The 19,072-nt window shown below is 58.0% G+C and overlaps 2 protein-coding genes across 2 annotated transcripts; one reads left to right on the forward strand and one right to left on the reverse strand.

The window, feature by feature from the left end:
- The first annotated feature begins 211 nt into the window (after nt 1-211).
- IGFBP1 (insulin like growth factor binding protein 1) lies at nt 212-4,423 on the forward strand. The gene is made up of 4 exons (XM_047696113.1): nt 212-676; nt 1,826-1,995; nt 2,970-3,095; nt 3,966-4,423. The coding sequence occupies exons 1-4, from the start codon at nt 337-339 to the stop codon at nt 4,095-4,097; spliced, it is 768 nt and encodes a 255-aa protein (XP_047552069.1). The 5' UTR covers nt 212-336; the 3' UTR covers nt 4,098-4,423.
- Nucleotides 4,424-11,573: 7,150 nt separating this feature from the next.
- Nucleotides 11,574-16,960, reverse strand: IGFBP3 (insulin like growth factor binding protein 3). The gene is made up of 4 exons (XM_047695729.1): nt 16,431-16,960; nt 13,177-13,403; nt 12,743-12,862; nt 11,574-12,126 (listed from the first exon to the last, which is right to left on the reverse strand). Exons 1-4 carry the CDS (start codon nt 16,837-16,839, stop codon nt 12,001-12,003), a joined length of 882 nt encoding a protein of 293 aa, XP_047551685.1. The 5' UTR covers nt 16,840-16,960; the 3' UTR covers nt 11,574-12,000.
- Between the last annotated feature and the right edge of the window lie 2,112 nt (nt 16,961-19,072).

The following is a 19,072-nucleotide window of genomic DNA, read 5'->3' on the forward strand; positions in this document are numbered from 1 at the left end:
CAGTCAGAAACCTGGACCAGCAACCCTCCCTCCGCCCACCATTTGCGCAGGCCCTCGGACGCTGGAGCAAAACAAACTTTTTTTTCCCCCCAAACTTATTTTGAACACCAGCGACCGATTGCTCGCAGCGCCGGCAATCATTAACCCCGCGTTCAGGGGGGGGGGGGGGGGGGGGGGAGGGCGGTCGGCACCCTTTATAAGGCGCGCGCGGCTCCCAGCGAGTATCGGAGCCTCGAGCGTCTGGCATCGGCTGCCTCTCCAGCACCGGCTACTTGGCCACCGCTCGCTCGCCAGGTCCCGCCAGCACCGGCCTCTGTCCGCCGCCCCTGCTCCACGATGCCTGAGCTCCCCGCTGCCTGCGCCTGGCCGCTTCTGCTCCTGCTGGCCATCCAGCCGGGGACGACGGCGGGCGCCCCCCAGCCATGGCACTGTGCGCCCTGCTCCGCGGAGAAGCTCGCGCTTTGCCCTCCGGTACCCGACTCGTGCGCTGAGGCCGCCCCGCCCGCCAGCTGCGGCTGCTGCCCGATGTGCGCCCTGCCACAGGGCGCCGCCTGCGGGGTGGTCACTGCGCGCTGCGCCACGGGCCTCAGCTGCCGAGCAAGGCCAGAGGAGCCCCGGCCGCTGCACGCGCTCATCCGAGGCCAAGGCGTCTGCGGGCCCAGCGATCCGGAAGCAGGTAGGACCGTAGGCCCCACGGGGTCTCCCCGCCGCCCCCTCCCCCGTGCCTGCCCCAGACGGATTGCGGGGGGAGGGATAGCCAGTGTGAAGCAAACCCACCCAAGTCCAGAGCTTGGAGGGGAAAAGATCGTCGGTCACCTAGATGAGCCCCATCTTTTCATGGTCCTGTAGGGGCAGGTGCCCAGGAGAGGGGACGTGAGGCGGGAGGGCTCACACAACTTGGTGGGAGAGTTGGGGAGAGGGCCCAGATGCCTGAGAGAAGAGGGAGGCCCAGGGGCTTCCTTGGCAGTCCCTGGGCCATGGGGGCGGGCCCTCCTTTCTGCTGCTGAGTGGGTGGCCCCAGAGGGCTGAGCCTCTGGGAAGGCCTGGGATGGGGATCCCTCCCGCCCCAGGGCAAGCGTTTGGAATGTCCTTTGTAATGGACTCTTGTGGAGACAGCCCGAGTTTGTCAATTGTTTACAGAGCATGTGTGAGCAGAGCCTGTAAACTTCACTTGCATTCATGCCAGAGAAAAACTGTTTGGTGTGCGTGCTTCCCCTAAGGACTTGACAGTCAGACCTTTGCTGAGATGCGCAGGGATTTACTTGTAGTGGGAAGAAGGGGAAATACCTCTCCCTCCACCCGTTCTTCTTACCTCCCCATCCGGGCCAGTGGCTGCCCTGTCCTGCGTCCGTGTGGGAGGAATCCTGTCGTTCTGTGTCCTAGTAGGGAATCTGCCAGAGAGCGTGACCCTTGCAAGGAGGGGCAGTGTTCCTACTGGTTCTCTGTCTTCAGAATCAGTAAAATGTGGTCATCTTCAGTGGTCCTTAAAGGAGTTGGATCCCCAGGACCCCTCAGGAAAGCCCGCTGTCTGTGACTCTGTCCACACACCAAATGCAAATGTATGTGCAAGTGGCTTCACATTCCTGCTACTTTAGAAACAAACACACAGGGTACCCTCCCCCCCTAGCTTGCAAAATTGCTGTTGGGTCACTTGATTCCCTGGACACCGTCGGAAGCTCTGTTGAAGGTCAAGTGGGCCTCACCCAGGGTCCACAGGACCACCCTTCTAGCCCCGCCTGGATTCTCGGGAGAGGAAGTCGCTCCCAGGGGTCAGGTGCAGAAGCTCGGGGAGGGCTCACGGGGTCTGCCGTGCTGTGTTTGTCAGATGCCAAGGAGTCGTCGGAGAGCTCTGAGATCACCCAGGAGCAGCTCCTGGAGAATTTCCATCTGATGGCGCCATCCGAGGAGGACACGCCCGTCCTCTGGAACACAGTCAGTACCTACAAGACCATGAGGTCTGGATATGCCTCGGACACAGACTCCGACAAGTTGAAGGTGAGGGCTTCCCCGGGTCCGGAAGGCATGGGGGTGAACACCTTCCTCCCCGAGGCCTGACAGACCTTTTCCACATCCTCCTTGAGCAGCTTTTCCCGCAGGGACTTTGAAGAGGGGAGCCTGTTTGGTGGAAAGCCAGCCCCACCGCGGTGCGGCTTCAGACACGAGTCTGTCGGCCCCAAAGCTCCCCTAGGCCCCTGCTCCCCCGTTTCTCAAAATGGTGCTCACGTCTGCATAACGTGACATTTATGACTTGAACCGTTTCACAGTGTAGTTCTGTGGCACTAATTCTGCAGGCATCGCTGCCATCCATCTCGAGAACTATTTCATCTCTCACCCGGAGACTCTGTCCCCAGTAACCGCTGACTCCGCGGTCTCCTGCGCTTCCACCCATCTTTTTAATCCTACCACTTGAGGGCGACCGAGAATCAAAGTTGCGGAGATGGGCGCGTCGTGTGAGGAAAAAGAGAAAATGGTCCCCCCAAGCATGAGCCCCGGAACAGTGGGGGTCTGACCATTTTCCCGGACACTTCAGGGTTTTGTCTGCACGTGGTGCCTGACGGGGAAAAGTTCATTCTCATCTCCAAGTAGCCGGATGGATGCCTTAATCCTTGCTTCATCTGGCTTCTGTGACCTAATGGCATAGAGGAAAGAGGTTCACAGTCAAAGTCTCTGCTGCTGGAAGGGCTGGGTCCTCCTCGCCGTCAGACTGCTGTCAGACAGGGCAGAGGTGGAGGGGAGCACCCGGGGGATGGGGAGCGCCGGTCTCCCTGTAGGTGTTCAGCCAACGTTCGGGGCGGGTAGGTGTGCCCCCCATGCACCTCAACAACTCCTGCAGACACTAACTCCCTCCTCACCTCCCGGGCAGGTCTGACCCGCCCCCAGAGCCCCCATGGAACCTCTCCCACCAGTCCTGTTCAGGTGGACAGTTCACTTATCCTTGTCATTTATCACAATGTCGAACGCTCTTCCAGGAGCCGTGCCGGCGAGAGCTCCACAGGATACTGGCACAACTGGCCGAGGAACACCAGTCGCCCAGACACCTTAACAATTTCTACCTGCCCAACTGCAACAAGAACGGGTTCTATCACAGCAGACAGGTGCGCACCCTGCCAGGGCATCCTTGTGGGGACGGCCCCCGCTGGCCCATCCCTGCAAGGCCACCCTTGCCTCCAACAGGGCGTCCAGTCCCAAATACGCACTGTAAAGCCCCCAGCCGACCATATTAAGTAAGGGCCACCCCTCCGGGGTCACGGACTGGCAGCCCCTGGGAGCCTGAAGACCAGCTCAGTGGTCATGGCCAGCAGGGGACCCACCCCTTGCTTGGCCAGGGCTCTGGGTTCAAGTGTGACCTTGCTGCTCGGCAAGCCTGAGCAGGTGGGTGGGTGGTCGGTCCCTCATGCTCCAGCTGTTTCCCGTCTGTCCCACCAGAGGAAGGGGGTAGGTCGTCTTAGGAAAGCGAGTGTCTCCTTGGACCTCTGTAGTGCTCTCTCCCCACGGAAGCAAACGGTCCGCTCAGTGGAACACAGCAGCGTTTCCAGCCTGGCAGATAATGAGAGAGATCGAAGCCAAACCAAACACTTAATTTTGAGGCGTTCTTTAGGACTCAGTGAAACGCGGGGTCTGGGGATGTGTATAGCCAGGGGAGGAGGACAGGTAGAGGCCGTGGTTTCCTGAGGAGGAGTCTGCTTGGGAGTCCGAGGTGATGGCGGCCACACACAGGCCATGCTCCCTCCCTGCTGTCGGGGCCACAAGCCGGACAGCTGTGCTCACACGAGGCCGTTTAACACATGCACAATGTCCTATCAACTGGACCCGTGGCCTTCGTCTCTAGTTTATGGGGAGAACGGGGGAGGGGGGGCTGGCACGTTGGGCGTACCCTTCCCGGCCAAGGTCACTGTGCTCCGAGCTCCGCCGCCTCCAGCTCCACGGGGCTGCTCCTGACCGTGCGCTCTGTCTTGCCTCTGCAGTGCCGGACCGCCACGGACGGCCAGCGGGGACTCTGCTGGTGTGTCTATCCCTGGAGCGGGGAGAGGATCCCGGGATCTGTGGAGGTCAGAGGCGACCCCAACTGCAATCAGTATTTTGCCGTGCACAGCTGAGAGCACGTCCTCTCCTCCGTACCTTCACAGGAAATATTTAAGTACATAGCGTATTTATAGTCTGGAAATCATACACACTTGTCTATATATATGTATATGTGTGGGAACCACTTTTATACGCCGCCTGCTGGTGGACACGTAAATCTGTAGCTTATTTATTCACTGTACATGTATTTTTCCGACACAGCCTGTGTGCTGTGTTTTTCTGTAAATCATGAAACCTGTCACATCGCACCGGGTGTAAATACTTGATTTGTAGCTCCTCGAAGCTCCCTGTTTCCAGTTCTAAAGAGCAGGGGGCAATAAAGCCTGGAAAATGCAAACCTGAAATGCGTAGCAGGTGCATTTTTTTCAAGTGACTTAACAGGAGGCTGAAGGAGGGCTCTGAGTCTGTGTAAACGCGCAGGGAGAGTCAGGTGGAGAGGCTGGGACCGGAGTGGGACGTGGCCATGGGGCTGGGAATTCCTGTCGAGCTGGCTGTGTCGTCCGACCCGCCTGCATGGTACAGATGTAATGAGAATAAATGCCCCCCGCCCCGGGAAGATGGTGGCTGCCATGGACGGGGACTGAATGTTCCCTCCCTGTTTCTGAAGTCCCTCTCATGCACCTCCTTCTCACGCAGCTTTGGGGTTCCAGTCCCGATTTACCATAGGACTCAGCAATTCCATTTCTAGAAATATATCCAAGATACGTGAAACGTATGTCTGTTCAAAAGCTCGTGCACAAAGTTATGTTCTAGATGCATTATTTGTAATGGCTAAAAGGTGGACCCGTCCAAACGCTCATCAGTGGATGAAGGGATAAACACCATATCGTGTCTCCATCCACGAAAAGACTACCCGCCCATGAAAAGGACTGTGCGCCAACACAGAGGGATCTTGAAAAGAGTCTGCTTGGCGAACCAGCCCTGTCATAAACGACGTTGCACTCCATGACGCTGTGAAAGCCCAGATTATGGAAAGCTGCAAGGACGGACTGGAGGGAGGGGTGGCTTAGGGAACGGGGGCTGGCGGGCGACAGCTCATGGGTACGGGGGTTCTTACTCGGTGGTGGAAATGTTCTGAACCTGAGTGAGGACAATGCCCCATATCTGTGAAGACATTCAAAGCCATGGACTTGCACACTTTCAGTGGGGCCATTGCATGGTATGGAGAGTCTATCTCAACAAAGCAGTTAAAAAAAGATTTTCTGGGGGCAGAGGTGATGCTGGATTCCAGGAGAAGGCACAGGAACCGGAAGACCAGGTGGGAATTTCCTGGAGAACTAGTGACACTTGGAGTCACCTGTGCCCCACCCCCGCCCCCTTGGGCTCCTGCCTCTGTCCTGCTGACTTTGAGCCCTTCTGATCAGCTGCAAGGATTCATCACAATCCCCGGCGGAGAGTGCACGCCCACTCCCACTATGGGTCTGCGTTTGGCTCACTTATTATTTGTTCTATTTCTAGTAATGCGCTGAGGACTCTCGTCATTAGTTACATTTGCTCTGTTTGTAGAGTTTCTAACATTAAGTTATTGTGTAGGCGTGGAATGAACTCAAATTGGAAAGGGCATAATACCTTTTATATGAACGGTGGGATTTGATTTAGTAACAATTTCCTTGGGATTTTTATATCGATGAGCACCATAGGTGTGTATATTGCCTTTTTGTCTCTGGGTGGTTTTGGCTGTGGAGTTACATGGCTCCTGTAGGACGAATCGAGGTCTTCTATAGCTTCTTAAAAAGTCCTTGTTGATTGGGACGCTCTGTTCCTCAGTCGTTTCGTCGGGCTCGTGAGACCGTTTGGACGTGGTGTTTTCTTGGTGGGAATATCCTAAACATTCCTTCAACTGTTGTCACAATTACAAGAATCTGCAGGCTTTGGATTTGTTCTTCAAGATTACAACTTCTATGGAATTTTGGGTTTTACTTAGGCTTTCAAAGTCGATGGTACACAGTTTTGATAGTGTTTTCTGATAATCCGTAGAGTTTCTGCTTTATCTCCTCTGTTCCCTTTCTCTCATAATGTTAGCTGTGACTGCTGATTCTTGACAGTCTTTTTAAAGGTGTTTCCCTCTTTTGTTGGGTGTTTCGAGGAACCGTTGGCTGTGTTGAGCTCACGTCTTCTCGGAGACGGCTTTCCACTCCTCTCCTTACAACCTCTTTGCTTGTGTGGTCCCTGGGTTTGCTCTAAGCACCACACGTAGTCACGTAGCTGGTTTTCAGCCCCTCTTTACCTGACCTACGTATTTCTAGTGTATATTTCTTTTGATCTCCTTGCTTGCCTTCGTTATCGTCATCAACATGGCCCACAGAGTTTTAATTTCAAGATGCTTACTTCCTCCTTCAACCTTGAGTTATTCATGTCTGTGCTTTTTTGTTTTCGAAAATGTGGGGATCTAGGGAGATTATTCCCATCATTAATTCTCAGTGTAATCACATTATGGTCATGAACTATCATGTATGTAGTGCCTATTCTTTCGATTCTGAGGCTTTCTTACGACCTGGTACGTGATAAATTTTTCAGTGTTCTGTAGGTTCTTGAGAAGGACGTGTCGCCTGTAATTCCCCCCATGTAACTTGGTTCGGCTAAGCGGGCTACTGTGGAGGTCCCAGATCTCCTGAACCTCCGCTGATTTTATTTTATTTTATTTTATTTTTGTCTGTTTAACAATCAGTAATGAAGACAGGGCAAAAATTCCTGTAATCGTATTAATTTTCAAATAAGATTGTTGAAAGATATCTTATTAGGTGCATAGGTGTTTGGAACAGCTAGCCACTCCTGGTTAACTTACCTCTTGTTATCTTGTAGTGACTTTCCCTACCTCCAGTTAACCACTGTCTGGCTTAAAATCTATTTGTTCTGATGGTACGAGCTGCTCTCCTTTATTTTGGCTAGTTTTTTCTGATATCACTTTTCTACCCTCTAACATTTAGCCTTGTCTGTTGTAACCAAGTACATCTTGACTTTCAGCAAACGAACAAACTTTCTGTCTGTCCAACTGGCAAATCTTAACATCGGTTTCCATGAGTTCCTAAATCTCCTCACGAGCGACATTTTGGGAGGGATAATTCCTCGTGGCAGGGTTGTCCTGTTTTGGGAAACCTAGCAGCACCTCTGGCGTCCACCTGCTGCACACCAGGGGACCCTCCAGGTGTGAAGTCAGAAACCTCTGCAGACAGTGCCTGCTGTCCTGGGAGGTGAAGGGGCGGGGGACAGCGCTGGTGCCACTGGACAATCACTGACTCCAGAGTGCTGACCGTGGGACCCGTTCCCGGCATCTTGGTTTGTTACTCCGTTCACCCCCTTCCAGCTTCTGCCTTCAACCTCAGGACTCGTAGGCTCCCACACTGGGTCTTCCTCCAAAATGCCCATCAGTGTGCTTCTCCGGGACAGCATGTCCCCGGGTCCCCAGCACCTGAAACTATTTCTCACGCCCTTGCCTTCAAAGGCAATGTGACTGACTGTAAAACTCCCGTGGCTGTCATTCCTTTGTCCTTCCCGCGTCCAGAGTCATGGTCACACCCTGTGGAGTCCGCTCCATGCTTGTTTCCGCATCTGGGACCTGCTCTTTCTCTCTCGAAGTTTTGATATTTTACAAATTCACCATCATGTATCTGCCAGTGTTTTTAAAAGATTTTTATTTTAAAAGATTTTTATCTTTATCTTTTATTTTAAAAGATTTTATTTATTTATTTTAGAGAGCAAGGGTGGGGGAGAAGCAGAGAGAGAATCTCAAGCAGAGTCTGGGCTGAGCGTGGAGCCTGACATGGGGCTCGATCCCACGACCCTGAGATCATGACCTGAGTGGAAATCCAGAGCCCGATGCTTTACCAACTGACCCACGCCGGCGCCTCCGTCAGTGTTTCTGAAGTGTGTCCCCTTCTACATTTGGTAGAACCCATCAGCCTACAGTCTTTCGTGTTGTGTTTTTTCCTTACAATGAGATCTCTCTCTTATTTCTGTAAATCCCCGCCAGGACGTTTGTGGTCTGGACTCAGCCTCCCTGCTTCCAGCCTCTAGTTCTCTCCACTGTTCCCTTTATTTTGCAATTTCTGGTCCCTGCCTCCTTGTACGACAGGTGGCCCGCTGTCGGCTTCATCTTCGCTCACTCAGCCCCTGGCTCTACCCTTTCTGTTCATCCCATCTCTGTGTTCTTGGTTTCAACCATCAGAAACTTCATGCCAACTTTGCCATTTTGTTACTCTTTCTGCTTCTAGCTCTTACTTCCTAATAGGATACCTTGCCTCCCTCTCCAAGCCTGTGCTGCAGGGATAGTTACGATTTTGTTTCCAACGGAAAGGATCTGCTTCTTTGTTTCCCTTTCGATTCAGTTGTGCTGCTCAGAGTTGGGGCGGCCTGTGAACGCTCATTGCCCAGGGCAGCAGCGAGCGAGCCTTCGCCACTCGAGGCTCTCGGCACAGGTGCAGTGAGGATGCCAGCGTCTAGGATTGCACAACCAGGGCGGGCACTATGCTGTGTTTCCTTTTAGTTGAGTGCATGTGTGCACGCCTTTGTGCACGTGTGCATGACTGCTTCTGTGCGCCTGTGTGTGCATGTGAGTGTGTCTTGTGTGTGTGTGTTCATGCCTGTGTATATGTGTGTGCATGAGTGTGCCTATGTGTGCACCCGTGTGTGCATGCGTGTGTGGGGGCACGTGGTGTGTGTACACAGTACCACCGCATCGGCTCTCATGTTCACCCACATTGAGCATTTTTCCGTATCGCTGACCTCAACAACAGGGTGGGTGACATCACAGTCCTTTCTAAGGAATGTGTTTCCGTTTAAAACGTCCTGGTGCTGTGTGCAGGCCTGGAGCGCCGCCGTCAGGCGTGTGTCTGGAGGAGTGCTGGGTCCCAGGGTCCGGCTGTATGAGCCAGGCCTCTCTGGACAGCTTGCCATGGTGGAGAAGCCCCTTCCATGATGCCCTCCTCAGCACCATAACTGTCATGCTGCCTTGTGTGTCTGGCTGGTTGGACCCCAGGGACCCCGGACAGCTGCGGGAGCAGCTGGTTCCCAGGGCCCGTGACACACACGCCCTGGCATGCTCATTTCTGTGCTGCTCTCACCAGTGGGGGCTTTAAAGGGCCTGTGGCACTCGGGTCCCAGATGCCAGGACACCCGTCAAACTCGTGCACCCCAAGCATCCCATGGTCGCCTGGCACCTGCTGCCCCCGAGGGCCTCGTCTGCTTGCTGGCTCCCTCCCTCCTCTGGGTTAGCGCTTGGCAGGCATGGACCCCTCCTGACCTTGGACCATGGCCTGTCCCATGTTCCTCCGCGTTTGTTCTATGAAGACCTACGGAGCTTGATGCCAGAGGTTATGAATCTGCAGGGCAGACCCATCTCAAATGCTTCTTTAAAGGGTCAGTTACGGCTCCGAACAGGCCATTTTGTGCAAGGAGGCTGGTCATTGATCCTTGAAGGCACCTGCACAATTACGCCAAGGCCAAGGCAGGAGCCACCCAAACTCCAGGCCTCCCTCTCCTCCTGCCTTATCCACTGCCCTCCAAGCTGTGGGCCGGCAAGAGAGGGCCCCAGGAGAGGCCATCCGGCGTGTGTTCCATGCCCGCCATTCTTGGCTCTGAAAGCGGAGTGGTGACAAGATAGGTCCCTGGGGAACACCCCCTAAATGCAGCAAAGGCCAGACGGTCACGGGGGGCACTTGTCCAGCTGCCATGCCCTCCCGAGGTGGGAATGAGCCCATAGTCGGCCTCCTAGAACCGCAGGTTTCCAGCAGGTGTGGAGGGTCCTGTGTGCTCAGAACACCTTCCTCTCTCCTGGTTTATTTCTCTAGCGCTGCAAAACACGGAGTCAGTCACTAACACAGGGATGGGGATTTCCTTATGGTAAAACTGAACTATTTATAAATACAGTGCAAGACAAACTTTTCAAAAATGCCTTTTTCCAAATTAAAACAATGAAGGCGAGGTCACAGGTAGGTAGAATGTCTCGAGACCCCCTTCGTGTTTTCCAGGAAGGCTGCGTGCCCTGCTCGCACCCTGAGGTGTCTCCAGCTCACCTGTGGGACCCAGGCCTGGCCTCAAGGACAGCAGCCAGGCCTGGCCCGAGGGCCTCAGTCAAGGCCTGCTTCTCTTCTCCGGCGCGGCTCGCATCTTGCCCAGGATTATCTGACACACGTCCTAGCGAATCCGGCCTAGGACAGATACGAGGGTGACACGTCCGGAGAATGTGTTGTCTGGCGCGTGCGTGTGACTTAGAAACAGAAGAGGCGGGTCCGAGTGCGGCGGGCCCGGGGTTCTCCAGCTGCCTCCAGCGTCCCTGACAAGCTGTCCCTCTTTGCTGGGTGATGAAACTATTTTTACTTTTATATCGTGCTGAGGAGGTGACGAGCGAGACAAAAAAATAAAACTCGTTTTTGAACTGTGAAATGGAAAAATGCTTCTGTCTGCGGTCATCGGAAAACCCTGCTAACTCCACAGCCTGAGATGGGCGGAGTCCTGCTGTTCCCCGCCCCCCAGGAGGCGGAGTCCTGCTGTTCCACGCCCCCCACCTCCGGAAGTAAGCCCCAGGGCCAGGTGCATGGGGATGTCCAGACACCAGGGTGCAGGGCTCTCCGTTGTCCCCAGGCCTGTGCTCGTTTACCGGGTGGGGACGAGGCATGCTCTCTACAGAACCAACAGCACCTGAGTCTGAAGTGGGCTGTGTGGGCACACACGTGGGCGCGCTCAGGGCCACAGGCCGGCCGGCCGCAGTGCTGTAAAGTGTTTGGAGGAAAAAGAAAAACCCAAGGGTCAGATGCTCCAGTGCACCCCCTAGAAGAACCGTAGGTGCTGCAGACATCTGTCTCTAAACTCTGGTTGAGAGGAATCAGTTTGCCACGGAAAATGTAAACCGAGGCTGTGGCCCGATGGTGAGCCTGCCCTTGTAGTCTTTTGTGCAAAGTAAGGTGTTTCTGAGCTCCACGTTATGGTGAACAAACAGAAAAAGGAATATATTGAAATAACTCCTCCACCTCGAAAGGCTTAACTGCCTGGGGACCCTGGGGGACCCTCAGCTTGAGTATCTGGCTGCGGGGTATGGGGGCTGGCCTTACACTGTCACCAAGGAGCACCTGCCAGAGGTGAGACGTAGGCAGAGGCCACGTCCCCAAGTGCCACCCAGAACCTTGAATTCTTTCTTTCCAGCTTGTGGGGAAATAAACATTGTAGCTAAAAATGAAACTTTTGGGGCACCTGGGTGGCTCAGTGGGTTAAGCGTCTGCCTTCGGCTCTGGTCATGATCCCAGGGTCCTGGGATCGCACCCTGCTCAGCGGGGAGCCTGCTTCTCCCTCTCCCGCGCACCCTGCTTGCGGTCCCTCCTTCTGTCAAATAAACAGATAAAATCTTTAAAAAAATTTTCTTCTGTTTACTTAGATTTGTCTCCAGACGAAACACCTTTATTCTGTTTTCCCCAATGGCTCTCCCGTTTCTGGACAGACAAAGCAGTACCAATCACCAAAGCAACTCTTCAACGTCATAAATCTCATTTAAAATCTCATTTTTGTGTTAAGTGAAAATAAACTTTATTACAATGGTATCAATCACAGACTATCAAAATATCTGTTACGTTTTACAGAGAAAAACCAGCCACACTTGTGAGTGGGAAGCACGTTCCTTTCACAAGTCCTCGTGGTTTCCAACAGTCTGCCCGTGAGGACAAGTCAGTGGCAGCCCTGCCGGGAAGGCTGGCTGTCGGACTTCCCTGTGTGCATGGGTGTGACCGTGCACAGGTCCAAGTCCAAGGTCTTCCAAGGGACTCCAAGTGCCTCTGAGACAACCTGACCCCAGGCCCTGTTTCCCCAGGGCTGCTTGCCGCAGGTGGGTCGGGGGCCCCCTGCACCCTCCTGCAGGGTCTGTTCCCGCTTCCCCAGACACGCCGCTGCGGCCCCGGGGCCCAGCCCCCCGGGGCACGTGGTGAGCAGCGTCTACTTGCTGTCCATGCTGTAGCAGTGAATGTCGCCTTTCCCCCGGGCGTCGAAGCCGGGAAGCGGCTGCCCGTACTTGTCCACGCACCAGCAGAAGCCTCGCTTCCGGCCCTTGGAAGGGCGGCACTGCGGGGGACACAAAGTGAACCCGGGTCAAGGGCCGGGCGCCCAGGGACAAGGGTGCAGCAGGCCCCCAGGGAGGCCATGCATGTGGGGGAGGGGGTGCTCTGGAGAAGCAGGGAGGGGCGGTTCTGTGCCCCTCAGGTCTCAGGTGGACATTGGCCCCCATCGCCCTGCAGGCGTACCAGCAGCCCGAGGGGGTGAGAGGGTCCCCTGTCTGGTGCACCCGTCTCCGGGCGCCTGCAGAGCGGCACAGATGGGCTCTCAGCGCGCCTTTGCTGAGCAAGGGACCGATGGGGACGCGCCGGCACGCTGCTGTCTAATGGCCGACGGCCGAGAGGTCTGACAGACACCAGGAGGCCCGTGGCCTCACCCATTCGGCAGCGACTGCGGTGGTTCGCGTTTAGAGACGGGCTTACCCTGCCCTAAAGTGATGAACCCCCAGTCGTATTACAGCTCCCAGGAAGGACGGGCGTGGGGGGGCCAAGAGTGGACCTCAGGGAAACTTTCTGGCCCTTTAGTTAGACCAGAGGCCTCTGGGGGTGGTGCGTGGCGGCTCTGCGGGTCAGGGGAGGTGCGGGCGGCGGGAGGGGGGAGGGAACCTTGTGAGGTTGCCACTTACCTGCTTCTTCTTATAGAAGCCCTTCCGGTCACAGTTGGGGATGTGGATGCCCCTGGGGCTAAGCATGTCCAAGAACTTGAGTCGGTTTAGCGTGTCTTCCACCTCCCGGCGGCACGGCCCCTGCGGTGTGGGGGAGCCACGGTTACTCGGGAGCGCGGCCTCAGAGGGTCCCATGCATCCACGGAGGGACCTGCTGGGCCATCCCCACCATGATACCAACCATGGCTCCCCGTCTCCTGTGAGGTCCCCAGAGCAAGGGCCAGGACCCGGGAGAGAGTTGCCACAGGCCAGGGCACCGAGAGACCAGGCGAACAGAACACTGCCGGTCTCAGGGCACCCCTGCCCATGTCCTTCCACCTGGAGCCCCATGAGACCCCGCAGTGGGAAGGGTCCCTCCACACTCAGCCCACTGCCCCCGAGAGGAGAAGGCTCACGTATTCCGTCTCCCGCTTGGACTCGGAGGAGAAGTTCTGGGTGTCGGTGCTCTGGGACTCGTAGTCCACCTTATAGCGCTGGCTGTCCTTGGCGTGCCCTTTCTTGATGACGTCTATCTTGGTGTGCAGGGGCTGGAGCCTGGCGTCGGGCACCCGGTGCGTGCTGGGGACAGCCTGGCCCTGCACGCTCCCCACACTGTGGTCTTCCTCCGACTCACTGCTGTTTCCTTGGAAAGTGCAAGGGACACAAGGGTGTGATGGCCACCCGCGGTTACCAATAGTCTTTTCAAAATCTTAACCCCTGGCGACCAAGCCCCCGCTGGATGGAAATGTCATCCAGCAATTCCAAATAACCTAAAAAACACCCGCATAAAGTACTGTCCCACGGTACCAGCAGAGCACGGCTACCACTTTGCCCCAGGAAGCCCGCTTTCTAGAATGAAATCTGATGTGTCCTTTCAGAGTCGAGGTGGTGGTGGGGATGGGCAGGGAAGGGTTCTCACAGCGCCTGGCGCCCTCCGCCGGCAGGGGGCACGCCTGAGGCGCGATGGTACCCAGGATTTATGCCCCACAGGCCACCCCAAGCGCAGCCTCCTCGCACTGGGGACCAACACACCTCTACCCTACCTGCTGAGTCAGAGGCGCCAGGTGGGGACAGTCACCTGGGGGAGGGGTCCACAAGCCCCGCAGGGATTCTGATATCCGCGCTGTCCTGTGCCATCAGGCAGACTGGCCCAGAAACCTCACTCCTCTCCACGCCTGGCTGCAGGTCCCCTGGCTCTGGGCGTGTAGGGTGGTGTATGATGGGTCTAGATGTCATTATCTCTAACTCCCTGTCCACTCACGGGCTGCAATGCCCTGGAGCTGCACAGACTCTGTGCATGCCCGAGCACTCGGTCCTTGAGAGGCCCTCCCCCGCCACCACCAGACACCGCTCTGTGACCAACGTGCTAAAATAAAGAGAACCGAGGCCCTGACACTGGTGTTCAAATGACCCCAGCATCACGGGGGTTTCATGTGCAGGACTACAGGTGGGGCTGACTGGCTATGGGGAAGGGCTGCGTGGGTCACACGATCGCTTCATTCCACAGGCAGCCTGCCTCCCTCTTGGGAGGGGCTTGGCTCATGAAACTGGCACACGTGGGGGTGCTGAGTGCCCTCCTCGGGCCCTGCCCCTCATGAACGGTGGCAGCCCCAGGGAAGCCGGCCGAGACCTCTGGCTCTAGGGGATGGGTGCAGTATCTCCTGGAGAATGCTCCCGAGGCTGGCTGGAGGACAGGCTCTTACCAGGATGCGCCCAGCGAAGTACGCTCACCAGGGGCTGGGCAAACACCCTCTCCTCCCTGGGACTCCACTTCCTCACCTGGGAAGAGACAGTCCCTGGAGGCGGAGGGGCGGCCAAGCTCCCAAGGCGTCTGGCGTCTGCGCCAGCACGGATTAGCCCAGCGCCAGATACCGTCGGTTCTTAATTGGTAGAATTTGGTTTCAATGTCCTTTAACCTTAGGGTTTTTTCCTCCCTTTTCAGGGAAGTACTGGGGACAAAGGAGATGCTAAAAGTATGTAAATAAACATATTTGCATTTCTTTTCCAAGAACTGAGTAATTTCTTAAACCGCCCAGGTTTTCTTTCTAATGCTTGCTGACTTCAGCAGAAACACAAAACCTCTGCATTTAAGCAACAGATAATCTTAACTTCTGACCGCCATTTAAATGTACCTCCCCACACCCACGGATTTTACGTCTCGTAAAACCTTAGGTCTTCTAATCACATTACAATAAAACACATCAACCCACACTGTGTAGCTATTAAGCTAAAAAGCACCATTCCCGGCTCACTGACACGGGCAGCGCCCTAAGAACTTCTAATATCACTTTTCCAATACCCAGAAAACACACTAGAAACAAAGTGCACAGGGCAAACGACGTAACTGCTCAGGGACAACCGCACCTAGCAACTTAAAATCCACTGTGATAAAACAGTGCATGTTTTAAACAACAGGAATTTTGCCTTCCCACCAATCCTGGGATGGTGTCTGTTTCTCTGGGATCCAGAGCCAGCCCTGCCTAGCAGAGACAGAGCCTCAGCTGGGAGAGGAAATGTGCAGAACCCAAAATGACAAAGGGACTTCCCTCCTGCCAGGCCAGGGTGGGGGCCTGCCCACTAACTCTGTCCAGCCTGGTGCCTTGGAGGCCAGGGCAGAATTCTCGCGGCCTCCAGCTCTGCAGGAGCCGGACTCCCAGAACCCAGGGAGGCTGGCCAAGCCTGCTGGAGATCTGCAGCAACAGCTGCGGTCTCCATTTACGCTGCTTTCTCAGGGATCGGCGTGATGTCCTTCACGGAGCCACGCGACTGACAGTGGCCCAGCCAGTGGCGTAACTCTGCCAAACGTGAGCCTCTGTCCTCTGGAGGCTCCCAGGAACGGGACCTCATCCCTTCCACCTCGGATTAAGTGGCAAACAGTCCTGAGGTTTACGAACCCCCCCTTCACCATCCCCGAAATCTTTGAGTCCGCGCTCCCTGAAGCCCTGGCACCTGGCGTTTGTCTGGGGAAATCCAAGCACCGGGGCGGACGGGATGCGCCAGGGGGACGATGCAGGACTTGGCACACCGAGTTCAGCCCCCACGTTCCTCCCTGCCTCTGGGGGGACCTTGGGGGAGTCACTTCCTTCGGAAAGTCAGGTTGCCCAAATGCAAAAGATGCCAATACCCGATTCCCACCCTACTGTTTCTGGCGCACCCCGAGGCGTGTCACTGCTTCGCAAACTAGGTCTGTGTAAGTGTTGGCATTTTTAAACCGCAACCATCTCCTACAACCTGCCAGCCCACCTTCTCCAGTCCGAATCCGGCCGCACCGCCTCCCAGCTTCCCCATTTCCCTCCGCATCCTCTGCGTAGACGCGCTCGCTCCCAGTCTGCGGGACACGGAAGCCGCGTTCCCGAGGTGGGCCGCACGCTCAGTGCCCACGTTCCCGCGCTATGCCCGCGCCAAGAGCGGGGGGGAGGCTCCCCGGTATGGCATCGGTCGTGACAACCTCGTGTCCTCGCTCCCTGCCCGGAAAACCCTGGACCTAGTTTTGCCGAAAGCGCTTCGTAATTAGCCAACACTCCGCAGTGGGCCGGCTGCACGCCGTGCCGCGGGCGAGCGCCCTCGCTTTCGGGGCCCCGGTTTCCGCGCCTACGGCACCAGCGGCGGGGCGAGAGGTGATCCCCGCAGCGGCGCCGCCCCAGCCCCCGCCCGGGGCCGGCCGGCTCACCTGGCGCGGACGGCGCTGGCAGCAGGTAGGCGCGCAGGCGGCCGGCGGCGCTGGCGTTGGCGCAGAGCCCGCGGCCGTCCAGCAGCGCCTGCAGCGGGCGCGGCTCACCGGGCGGCGGCTGGCAGCGGAGGCCGGCGCCGCAGCGCTCGGTGTAGACGCCGCACGGCTGGCCCTCGTGCAGCGCGCACGTCAGGCAGCAGCCGCAACCCGGCTCCCTCACCAGCTCGGAGCACGCGGACGCGGCGGGCGGCGGCGCGCACTGCGCCAGAGCGCGCGCGTCGCACGGCTCGCAACGCACCACGGGGCCCGCGCCCGCCGAACCCGCGCCGGCCCGTGCGGCCGGCGGCCCGCGGAGTAGCGCCAGCGCGGTTAGCGCCGCGGCCCAGAGCGCGGGGCGCGCCCGCTGCATGGCGCCCACCGCGGGGGCCCGCTGTTCGTCCGGCCGGGGCGCGCGGGGGTCCGCAGGAGGCGCGCGGCGCGAGGCTGCGGGACGGCGGAAGGCAGCGAGCAGGGGTGTGCGCGGCGCCGCCGTTCTCGCATCTGGGCGGCCCGAGCGCGCTGGCCGCTATATAGAAGCCGGGTGGCCGAGGACACGCCCCGGAACGGCGCGCGGGGTGGGGGGGAGGGGGCGGGCCGGCGCGCACGAGGCTCGGTGCTCCCGCCGCACCCGGGGCCGCCGGGCTGGGGGCGGGGGCGCGCAGCGCGCGCGGGCGCCCAGGCACCTGCTCGACGCGCGCCTCCGGCCCCTTCGCCACCCCGCAGTCCCGGGGAACTCGGCGGCCCCGCCACCCCGCCGTTCCCGGCGCCTTCGGCCACCCCGGCGTTCCTGGCGCCCCCCGCCAGTCCGCCGCCGCCCTTCTCCCTGCGGGCCGGGGTGAGGTCGCCCCGCGGAGGGCTGGTGTCGGGGAGACGGGCGTGCTCCGCTCCTCGCCGAGTGTACTTTGCGAAGCTTTCCAGAATGGGAGTCCTCGGGTCCGGGAGGCCGTGGGACGTTTTTGAGTGGGAATACCTGATTCGCATCGAGGTGTCTGGTTTCCTCTGCCCCCGCGGGGTCGTCCGCGCCCACTCCCCCACCTCCTCCAGGGACGTCCAAAGGCGCACCTGGAGGTGCGCACGTGGTCTCCGGGCCTTTCAGGTTCGCTTCCCACAGCCGTGAAGACCGCCTGGGCGTGTCACCCAAAGTCCCCCGCCGGCAGAGGGGGCCGGCCGGAGTGGGTCGTTAGCAGGCCTGTCGGAGCGCGCACATCACCACGGTTCTTGTTGCAGTCATGCTCCCGGATTGTGTTTTCAGGCGGAGTTGACGCCCCAACGAAACGATGGTAAACGCAGTAAAGCGAGCTCGACCGAGGTGTCCTTAATAACCAAATGGTCCGTGCAACAGATCATTTTTACTGTCATTTCCCCAGGCCACCGTGCATCCCTGTACTGGGTGCTCTCCTGTGCGTCGACGTGGGGATTGTTTGGGATTCTCGCCTGTCTATGCGCGGCGGTGAGCCCTGAGGTCGCGCTCCCGCGCGGTGTTTGTGAAGGTGTCCGCGCGCCCCTCCCCGAGGTGACCAACAGAGGGCGCCGGCGGTCCAGGATTGAATCGCGCCCTGCCCTGCGCAAGGCTCTCGGGCCGGGAGCCTGTGGCTCAGCTTTGCGAGCGGGAGAGACCCCCGTGCGAGGGCACTTTCCCGGACGCTGCTGGAAAGAGAGTCTTGCCCTAGGAAGTGGACAGGTGTCTTGGAGGAGCACTGAGCAATTTGCAGTAGAAACCGCACCCCGGGACCCCCTTGCGCTCCCCCCTGCCCCCGGGCCCTTGCCCTGCCTGCACAGCTGTGGGTGAAGCTAACGTGCACCCTCCTCCGCCCTCGCTGCCTGTAGGCGCGTGCAGAGGTAGGAGTGCGTGCGTGCCCTCCCTTAGAACGGGAAGGCCGGTTTACTCACAGCAGATACACAGACAGCAGAGAAACGAGTCATACTTCAGGCTCTCCAAGGAAGGGACGTGAGAGACACCCAGCGGCCTGCGTCCCCGGCTCCGCAGAGGCGTGCTCGCCTGTCCCCTAGGTCCGACGCGCAGGCTCTGGAGACCCGCCCCCCCCTTTGCCCTACACTGTGCACGACCTCCTGGCTGCCCCCTCCCATGCATCCCTCCTTGTAGCTGCGTGTCAGCTGCTTTGGCCTCCGATTGCTCTGGAAAATCAGGGGAAGCAGAAAATGCCCTGAGGGGTTGCACGTTCTCCTTCGCCATCCGCTGAGACCTCGATTCTGAGACTGGAGCCTGTTGTGCAAAGGTCCCTGAGGTCGGCCTTTGTGTTTAGGACAGCGTCGTAGGGGAGCCGCGCCGCGGCACGTTCGCCGCGTCGTCATCCCGAGTGGAGGCCCGGAAGCTCCGCGGGAACACCTGGGTCCTTCTCCGGCTGCGGCGGGGGAGCAGGCCCGGGTGCGGCGCGGGGGCCCTAGAGGGCGCGGGAGAGCCGGGCGCGGCGCCTGCTACACCCCCGCCTCCGCGGTGAGCTCAGCAACAGTCACGACCGCGGGTGGCGGTGGGACGGTTGTCCGTCGTGAAGTCCTGCACCAGACGGGTGGGTCTGCGGCAGTGGGCAGCGACCTACGGAGAAATTACGTTTCAGTATGCGCTCAATTTTATTTCACGGAAA

The sequence above is a fragment of the Lutra lutra genome, chromosome 11 (genome assembly GCF_902655055.1).
Source record: "Lutra lutra chromosome 11, mLutLut1.2, whole genome shotgun sequence".
Classification (NCBI taxonomy): domain Eukaryota; kingdom Metazoa; phylum Chordata; class Mammalia; order Carnivora; family Mustelidae; genus Lutra; species Lutra lutra.

What these genes read in the sequence shown, in the direction of transcription:
- IGFBP1 (XM_047696113.1), top strand. Translation starts at nt 337, where the DNA reads ATGCCTGAGCTCCCCGCTGCCTGCGCCTGGCCGCTTCTGCTCCTGCTG. An exon ending in GCCCAGCGATCCGGAAGCAG is followed by an intron (nt 677 to 1,825) that starts GTAGGACCGTAG and finishes TGTGTTTGTCAG; the next exon opens with ATGCCAAGGAGTCGTCGGAG. An exon ending in GGTTCTATCACAGCAGACAG is followed by an intron (nt 3,096 to 3,965) that starts GTGCGCACCCTG and finishes TTGCCTCTGCAG; the next exon opens with TGCCGGACCGCCACGGACGG.
- IGFBP3 (XM_047695729.1), bottom strand. Translation starts at nt 16,839, where the DNA reads ATGCAGCGGGCGCGCCCCGCGCTCTGGGCCGCGGCGCTAACCGCGCTG. An exon ending in GCCAGCGCCGTCCGCGCCAG is followed by an intron (nt 13,404 to 16,430) that starts GTGAGCCGGCCG and finishes GCACTTTCCAAG; the next exon opens with GAAACAGCAGTGAGTCGGAG. An exon ending in CCAAGCGGGAGACGGAATAC is followed by an intron (nt 12,863 to 13,176) that starts GTGAGCCTTCTC and finishes CCCACACCGCAG; the next exon opens with GGGCCGTGCCGCCGGGAGGT.